Source organism: Asparagus officinalis, chromosome 5 (assembly GCF_001876935.1).
Source record: "Asparagus officinalis chromosome 5, Aspof.V1, whole genome shotgun sequence".
In the NCBI taxonomy this organism is placed as follows: domain Eukaryota; kingdom Viridiplantae; phylum Streptophyta; class Magnoliopsida; order Asparagales; family Asparagaceae; genus Asparagus; species Asparagus officinalis.
In genome coordinates, this window is record NC_033798.1 from 61,541,269 (window position 1) to 61,550,336 (window position 9,068).

The 9,068-nt window shown below is 34.4% G+C and overlaps 1 protein-coding gene across 1 annotated transcript in view; it reads left to right on the forward strand.

Moving 5' to 3' along the window:
• Nucleotides 1–9,068, forward strand: part of LOC109843548 (probable aldehyde dehydrogenase) — a gene marked incomplete at its 5' end in the record, with an annotated part of 12,330 nt that continues 3,262 nt past the window's right edge. The window contains 11 exons of the mRNA XM_020412484.1: nucleotides 1–130; nucleotides 1,162–1,265; nucleotides 1,454–1,521; nucleotides 3,015–3,072; nucleotides 3,221–3,334; nucleotides 4,328–4,414; nucleotides 5,614–5,718; nucleotides 6,285–6,398; nucleotides 7,353–7,484; nucleotides 7,621–7,710; nucleotides 8,451–8,540. Of these exons, the coding sequence (XP_020268073.1) occupies nucleotides 1–130; nucleotides 1,162–1,265; nucleotides 1,454–1,521; nucleotides 3,015–3,072; nucleotides 3,221–3,334; nucleotides 4,328–4,414; nucleotides 5,614–5,718; nucleotides 6,285–6,398; nucleotides 7,353–7,484; nucleotides 7,621–7,710; nucleotides 8,451–8,540 (1,092 nt within the window). The remainder of the gene's footprint in view (nucleotides 131–1,161; nucleotides 1,266–1,453; nucleotides 1,522–3,014; nucleotides 3,073–3,220; nucleotides 3,335–4,327; nucleotides 4,415–5,613; nucleotides 5,719–6,284; nucleotides 6,399–7,352; nucleotides 7,485–7,620; nucleotides 7,711–8,450; nucleotides 8,541–9,068) is intronic.

The window sequence follows — 9,068 nt, forward strand, 5'->3', positions numbered from 1 at the left end:
TTGTTGCTGGTGCATCATCATCTGACTTGTACACTTTATGATGGCTACAGATCAATCCACTCACCGCCTTTTGCTACTGTAGCTGCTGAAGAGATTTCAGTCTCTCAACCTGCAGAAGTGCTGAACTTGGGTAGGCTACTAGTTTCTTGTATCATGATTTTGGTTATGCACATTGTGACTGTTATGTATTTGCTATCACTTCTCTTATTCAAAACCCTCTATTTAAGCCTATGAACTATTACTTTGTGAAGCTACAAATTATTTAATGTGTAGTCTTGGTGGTATGACCATTGTGTTGGATATGAATTTGTGTTGGCCATGAAATCTGAAATATGTTTTCGGGATTGATTAAGGTCTTTAGGTACTAATATAATTGCATATAAAATATCAACTGAGGTTACTATAGTACGTCTTATAGCTCTCCCTCAAGCTGGAGCTTACTGGATGTGTATGCTCAACTTTCTCATGACCAAAGCAAATCAATCTCCATATATTTGGTTTGGTTATAAACAACAGGACTAATGCAATAGATGCCTGCTCAATTGTCACGTTATAGTCTCATAAGAAGGAATGATGCAAAACCAAGTTCACCAATAAATATTGTGCCCACATCACCATCTCATTAGTGGTATTGGCTGTTGCTCAGTATTCTGACTGCACTTAATTTATGAACTACATTCTACTTCTTCTCCAAACTATCAAGTTTCTTCCTAAAGATAAACCAGTATCCCATGGTGGATATGTATGTGATAGCATCAGTGGACCTCACTATGTGTAATGTCCACGAACATAGTGTGATATATTCAGCATGCAAGCATTCTTTAGACATTGAAATTTGAATTTCAGTACACCAATTGGCAATTCAATGATGAGATATAACTAAACAATAAAACTTACTAGATAAGACTTATCTGGTTGAGTACTCGGCAAATAATTCAGTTTATCCACAAGCCTGTAATATTTCCTATGTAAAGGATCTCCTTGGTTTGGCAGTAGTTTTATGTTTGAATATATAGGAGTGTCCTCTAACTTGGAATAGAATGGCGCAACCATAGTTTTCAGAATTGTTTTGTGATTAATATGGTTATATGCTAGGAAAATTTTCTTTCTATTCTCCTTATAAATAGTTCAGAACAAAAACCTGATGGTGATTATATTTAGTTCAGGGTAAATGGAAAGCATCTTCCAGTTGGAACTCAATAGTTGATCCCTTAAATGGATATCCGTTCATCAACGTTGCAGAAGTTCAGGAAGCAGAAATAAAGGTACATGACATGCAGCAAATGGTTCCTTAGCTATATAAGTTAACTCTATGAAAAGATTAAAATTAATTTTCAGTACTTTTTTTCCGTTTTATGTGGTCCTTGAAAAATAAGTTGGCACTTCAAACTATGATCTGTGTTCATTTTTCTTTGTTTTGGGGAATTCTAACTATTATCATACTTATCTGCAGCCATTTGTAGAGAGCTTGTCTAGCTGTCCAAAACATGGGCTGCATAACCCACTCAGATCCCCAGAAAGGTTTGTTCTCTTTATTCTTGTCAAAACCATGCATATGAGACTTTCAAGGATAAATATGTACACTGCTACAAAATTTTTAGGCATGTTTCATTGAACATTACATATGCGTGCATATTCACTGGCACAAGGGGAGAATTATTATATTATTGATTGCACAATCTCTATAGGTCATCAAATTTAAAATTGATGGTAAAGTCTTGTTCTCACAGTCAAAACAAAAGTTTTAGACCGAATAAAAAATGTTTGAAATTGGAAGTGTCCCCTTGGAAACAGAGGTTACACATTGAATATTTTCTACTAACGATATTTGCTTATAGTTAATATTTGTTCTCAAACCAACTGAAACATGTTCATATTTTCTTTTAGATGATAACTAGTAAGCTTATATCCTTAGACTTACATGGTTTATCACAGTCTTGCAACGACCATTAATTCAATACGGAAGTTCTATCAATTTTCCCAAGTTTTTATCCTTCCTTTCCGTATATTTATGTATGCAAGCATAAAGTAATTGAGAATGTGCATGATGTGCATTCGTTTCAGATCTTCATATTTGAACCTGTGAGTTTGTGTGAGTCTGTGACATCCTATTAGCATAAATATAAGAAATCTTGAGATGCACATTTTTAGCTGTTAATGGAAAATGAATGGTTACCATGCTAACGAGAACCATCATCTAGAGCTTAAAGACGGAGAACCAAAAAGACCTATCTTGATTGGGGAGAAAAGTTCAAGGTCTTTGGAGTTTTAAATTCTATTAAAATTTAGTCATTTTATTACAGCTTGATGCATAAGAAATCACAAAACATTTTTGCTTTGATGTACAGGCTTTGTAGATTATGCAGGACAATATTAATCTATCGGTTGAATTGCAAACATGAAGTTTCCATGGATAAAGTAATATGACCTTTGGCTTATTCTCATAGGATTTCCAACTGCTTCTGCATAATGTTCGGATTAGATATTTGCTTATGTTGCCTGTCAAGCGTCATAATAAATCTGGGGACATATATAAGCTTTCTCTTTATTTTTTACTATGACATATGTGTATTTGGTTTTCTTTTGAATCTACATGGTAATGCTTATGGATTTATGCTGTTATTTTGTTGATACAAGTTCATCTATATGCAACATCATCTTTTTTACATTCTTTGTCTCAATCCTGTATATGGAATTGCTCCTCAGGCTGTGTAGTCAAATAACATTATGAGATGCATTGTATAATTGGGTTGGCAAACATATGAAAGATTATTGGCTCTGAAGCACCTCTGTCATCAGAATTCCTGAGCTTAGAGCATGTTATGTAATGTGGTCAGTTGAACATGTTGCTTTTAATGACTTGCCAAGGTCAAATTGACTTTCATCTATGTCATAGACTCATAATCTGTTCTAATTAGGTTGTGATTTAATATTGGTTAATATCTTATTGGTTGTTTCTACTTTCTACAGAAATTCTTTCTTGAAAATCAAGCCTGATAAATAATATTTTACAGATATCTTATGTTTGGAGAGATATCTGCAAAAGCGGCTCATATGCTTGGACAACCCGAGGTGCCATATTTCTTCAGAAAATATTTATTTTTTCATGCTATGTTCAAATAAAAGGTGTTTTTAGCCTTCTCAAAAGAATATGCCTGTTATATTTTTGTATCACCTTATTTCTATGTACTCTATGTTACAATACTCAACAATGTGCCAGGTTGAAAAATTCTTCTCAACGCTTATTCAGAGAGTTTCTCCAAAGAGTTATACTCAAGCTCTTGGTGAGGTCCAAGTTACACAAAAATTCCTGGAAAATTTTTCTGGAGACCAGGTACTGACCTGCTGCTTCTACACTGCTTGAAATTATCATACTTGATCTTCTTAAATGTGGTCAAGAAATTTGGTGCCATTAAGACTGTGCTGAGAAGAGTTCTTAATGTACCATTTATGCACTTTTCATTTTGGCTGTCCTATTAGGTATTACGTGTCCAACTTAGGACTACAAATATTGCATAATCAAGTGGCAGGCTAGCAAATTCTTTCTGAGTATTTGTATTTGCATTGCAGCAATATTGCATACCAATGTTTCTTTATTAAATTTCTAGGCAGTGAAAAATTGAATAAGCCTATAACCATTTTTTCAGTGCAATAGTTCGTGTCATCTACAAATAATGTCAAATATGTATATGATGGCACCTTACCTAGTAGCGTTTACATGCTGCTTTTTGCATATTAAAGGAAATATAGGGAATAATTGGAGGAAAAATGTTGGTCATGAGTATTTATTATTAATTTTTTTTTGCAACCAAATTTCAGGCATAAGAGCGGTCTTGTTTTAAAATGTTCAAATTAGTATCAAATAAAATTAGGGTATTTGACATGTCGAACAAGTGTAGCAGTACTTGTACCTTCTTATCCCCCTTTTCAAATGGGGGCTTAAAATTCTTGAAAGGGCCAAATAATCCATATAAGCATTTAGCATTAAGAAATACCAAATATTCATGTATGTTTAAGAAGATACAGTAACTGGTTTCTGAAGTCGATAGTAACTTAATGTCGATATCATTCTGATTTGACATGGTAAGTCATAAACAGCTTGGAGTTGCATAGGCCTCTGATGCAAGCTTCCCTCCAATGGTCCTTCCTAGAAAGATAAAAAGGTTGAGCAAAAATAATGGGGCTTGTATGAGAACTCTTAAGTTCAGTTATTTATTCGTGGTTAAAGAGGTAATACATTTCATATGTAAGAAATGTGTATATGTTTATTGAACTTTGCTTAATCTTACATTTCATCTATCTTATAGTTTTCATCTCTGATCTGTAGGTTCGGTTCCTGGCACGGTCATTTGCAGTTCCTGGCAACCATCTTGGACAGCAGAGTAATGGCTATCGCTGGCCTCTTCCTGGCACGGTCATTTGCAGTTCCTGGCAACCATCTTGGACAGCAGAGTAATGGCTATCGCTGGCCTTATGGTCCTGTAAGTCTTTACTTTGTTAAGCAACCATCTTGGACAGCAGAGTAATGGCTATCGCTGGCCTTATGGTCCTGTAAGTCTTTACTTTGTTAAACGCATAAATCTAATCTGTTCATTAAATTGGCATAAAATGTTAAATATGCATGGGTTTTGTTTGCAATAAAGAATTAGCTTGGATGAGTCCTGATTGGGATAGATGACAAAAAGCTATTATGTGTTCAAAGATCGCAGTCTGTGAGAAATATGTCATGGTATACCTAGAAATTGTGGGGTCCATATTGTAAGATAAATTCTATTTATATGCATGCCCCACATGCATGCAGTAATTCAATAGCATCTTTCAGGACGCCTTTTTCTCCTTTTATTTTGAGGGTGGAGAAGTCTCAGAGGAAATTAGTTCTGTGATAAGGAATCACATGATGCCATGGCTCTATTGCCTTATGTAGTAGAATGTAGTATTGTGCTTTGCGAATTACACGGTTAACTTACTCAAGAGGAATGCCTTTGAGGTTTTATGTAGTTTCTGATTTGGAGCTGAAACTAAATTATTTTGGTCATGTTGGATTCCAACTCGGATAATTGGATTAGATAATTGTAATCTACTAAAAGTAAAAAGAGAATAGAAGAGGGTAAGATAGGTATATTAGGGAATATAGTAAGGTTTAAAATAACTATTTTGATGCTCCATTGAACAATAGAAATTGTTCAGCTCTATAAAAGAAGAATCAGAATAATGTAGCCAAACTCTCATCTAAATTTTCTTGACATTATACTTCACAATTTGGTTGTGAAAAATAATTCACCAACTAAGTCTATGAAATATGTGAAACCCATGTTCCAGAAGGTATCAGCTCCTTCAAGCATATGACGCTTAGTTCGCTAGTAGGTTATTGCCTTCTGGTCATCATTTTTGCCAATTTAGTTCGAGTTCATTAACATTGGAAAAGACACTATTTGGCACTTATTGCGAAATAATGACTAAAATCTATTCTGGTTGCGAGGTAAATTGGAAAACTTGCATAATAGTAATTATTAATAATGTAGTGTAACTTTGTTATACATCCTGGAAACTCTTATTTTACTCATGTCTGTGCTAGAGAAACTAAAACATTGATGTTTGTTTTTGTTCTCACAGGTTGCAATTATTACTCCCTTTAACTTTCCTCTGGAGATCCCACTATTGCAGCTGATGGGTGCACTTTACATGGGGAATAAGCCAGTTTTGAAAGTTGATAGCAAGGTAAATACGTATGCTTTTAATATAATGTTATGAGTTAGGACATGTAACAAACACATACAAAGGTAATTAAAATATGAATGATCATCATAAATAACAAAGGCGACTAGGCGTGGGGGTCAAGCACTGAAGCACAGCACTATGCTTTTTTTATGTCAGAACTTCATTTACTCTATTTTTGTGAGAATTAACTATTGAGCTTGTAAAGTTGAACTGCTGTTATCTGTACTATGTTCTTTTCGGGGTTGCAAGAAAAATCTCTTATTGATATGGTAGTAGTGTTGCTGGAGTTTCGCTTCCTCCTACTCTTTCACCAAAAAAAGAAGAAAGGATGAAGATAAAACAGTGTCGTGTAAAATGTGGTTTTGCTACTCACTGAAGTCTATTAGCATACAAGGAAGTTTTGTTAGTTCTATATACTTGTGGTTTGTAAGCATTTAAATGAAATGCATTACCACTGCTTTGCTGTTTTCTACTTTGGATTCATTTGACCATCTTATCAGTTCCTTGTTGAGATGGTTTGTTTGTTTCCTCACTTTTTGATTGTATATTATACGTTGTTACTATAGGTAAGCATTGTTATGGAGCAGATGCTTCGTTTGCTACACAAGTGTGGGCTGCCTAAGGAGGATGTGGATTTCATCAACTCTGATGGTATAACAATGAACAAGCTTTTAATGGAGGTCTGTTTACTTGATACATCCTACATGCATAATGCCTTTTGTATAACAATGAACAAGCTTTTAATGGAGGTCTGTTTACTTGATACATCCTACATGCATAATGCCTTTTCTTTTTAGAGGTCTACCTTTTTCTCATATTCCACATGAATAGATCGTATCCAATCCACCCACCTGCCTTATCTTCTGCTTTATTTGCTACTGATCATGTAAAAGCAAATGGACTCCACTGGCTTCAAATTATAACAAAGCACTTTGTGCAACTAAGACCTCCTATACTAGAAGAAACCAAGAACCCAGCATCATATAAATTCCTGTTATGGAGAGAAATGTCTTGCATATCATACTTGGTTATGTTATTTCAGCTTACTAAAACATTGTCTATCGTCAAGTAGGTTGATTAAAAAGAACACCCTGATTTTCTCCTTAGTGGTTGTTTACATTACAAAATGTGACTATCTGCACCCAATCATTGTATTACCTCCCTGTGTATTTGAGTGAATTTGATTAGTTATTCCAATTCTTGTGGCATTCTCGTCTACCTGGAATAACTAATTTTTTACATGGATTATTTCTTTCAGTATTATCTCCCATCCTGCCTTCTAATCAATTATGGCTCGATGTATTATCGAGGGAGTTTATATATGTCCCTGGGCTGTATTCACTATAACTCCATCACGTCCTTTAGCCATAGATTTTTGTAGGATAGGAAGTGGGAAGTGGGGAGTTTGGGAGAGGGGGAAAAATCCGTTTTCTCTATGTTGTCTTGTTGAAATTTCAATGTACACGAAGCCCTTCTTGTGCCATCGTTCTATATAATTTATTTTAGGTAAGCTTAATAGCAAAACAAGTGTTTGGGTGCTCTTTCATTTTAATCGACTAAATGTAGTATAGAGATAATATCAGTCATTTGGGGGTGAGGGGTCTAACTAGTTTTGATTTTGTTTTATTTAATAGGCAAAACCACAAATGACTCTCTTTACTGGAAGCTCACGAGTAGCAGAAAAGCTGGCTGCTGATTTGAAAGGGCGGGTTAAATTAGAAGATGCAGGTTTTGACTGGAAAATCCTGGGTCCAGATGTACAGGAGGTTCTATTCAAATATTTAAATTGGCATTTATGTTGTATTGAGCTTTTCCAATATTGAAGTTTGATTCCTGCATGGCAGTTTATATTGACCAATTTTAACTTATTTAGTCGTTTCCTTAACCTCATTTCGATGATAGGTTGAGTATGTAGCATGGGTGTGCGATCAGGATGCCTATGCTTGCAGTGGTCAAAAGTGTTCAGCACAGTCAATGTTATTTATGCATGAGGTATAATATCTATAACCTATTTTTATATGTTCCATCATAATCATAAAGCATGAAGTGTAGAATTATCTCACAACTTTGTTGAGTATCGACGTGCTTCTCTTGGCATACAATTTCTGTATGCCAAGAGATATGCTTCTCTTTGATACCTTGTTGCAATGTTTTCTACATTGTATTATGAAGGATAAAACGATCATTTCCCCTTGAAGTATTGGTGAACTCCCAAGTTGCCTCTTAAAGTATCAATTTACCTACTTTCCCTTAAACTATGTTTATAGTTTCAATGTGGTTATTTTCTGAGTCCACAGTCAAATATTTAACAGATTAATGATGTACTCGTGTTTTTTTTGTATATTTCATGAGTTTTTGTCAGTTTATCTCCTTTTTCCCAAAGTAAAAAACACTTCTTAACCACTTTCTCTCTCTCTCTCTCTCACGAAACTTTTCACTTGTTAACCATTTTTATGAATTTAAAAAAAATATTTTTTAGATTGCAAAAGATACAATGATTGCAAGAAAACACTAACATGTCATCAATCTGTTAGATATTTTACTGTAGGCTCATAAAATAAACACATTGAACACGTACACATGGTTTAAGGGGGGGCAAAGTGATACTTTTGGGGCAACTAGTGAGTTCACCAATACTTTAAGGGGAATGATTATTTTGTCCTATAATGAATTGCAAATGCATGTAGCCTTCCTCTTTATATGCACATTATAAACAGCCAATTTTCTTGCAGAATTGGGACTCAACTATACTCATCTCCATGATGAAAGGTCTAGCAGAGAGAAGGAAACTTCAAGATTTAACCATAGGCCCTGTTCTTACTGTAAGTTGTCTGTATTTCGCTTCAAGTATAGTAGCTTTATTATTTAACATAAAATAGGTGATGCGCTTAAATTTTTATTTTTTCTTTTTTAGGGTAGACATCGAATTGAACCCTGTCCCTAGTCCTCTATATTTTTTTGAGCAAAAGGGTTCTCAGGACATATTTAAAATTTTCAAGTTTCATGATCAAAATATTGATTTAATATGCCCATCCTTTTCCTAAAAAAAAAAGATTGATTTAACACATGTATATTGCAATCTGCAAGAAAGGAATGGAAAAAGAAATTAAATGTGTGCTTCCTTAGAAACATTTTTACAGCAGCTGGAAAGGACAATTATCATTCTTAAGAAGATCAAAACCTTCAGCGACATAACAAAACAAAAAGATGGGACACCTATTCTTTTTTATGTATAAACTCCTCATGAATTTCTAGTCATAGAAACGATTTATAATATCTAGTTACTTCTAACATGCCAATTTATTTGATACATCATTTAGGATAATCGTAGGGGATAAAGAGTACATTTC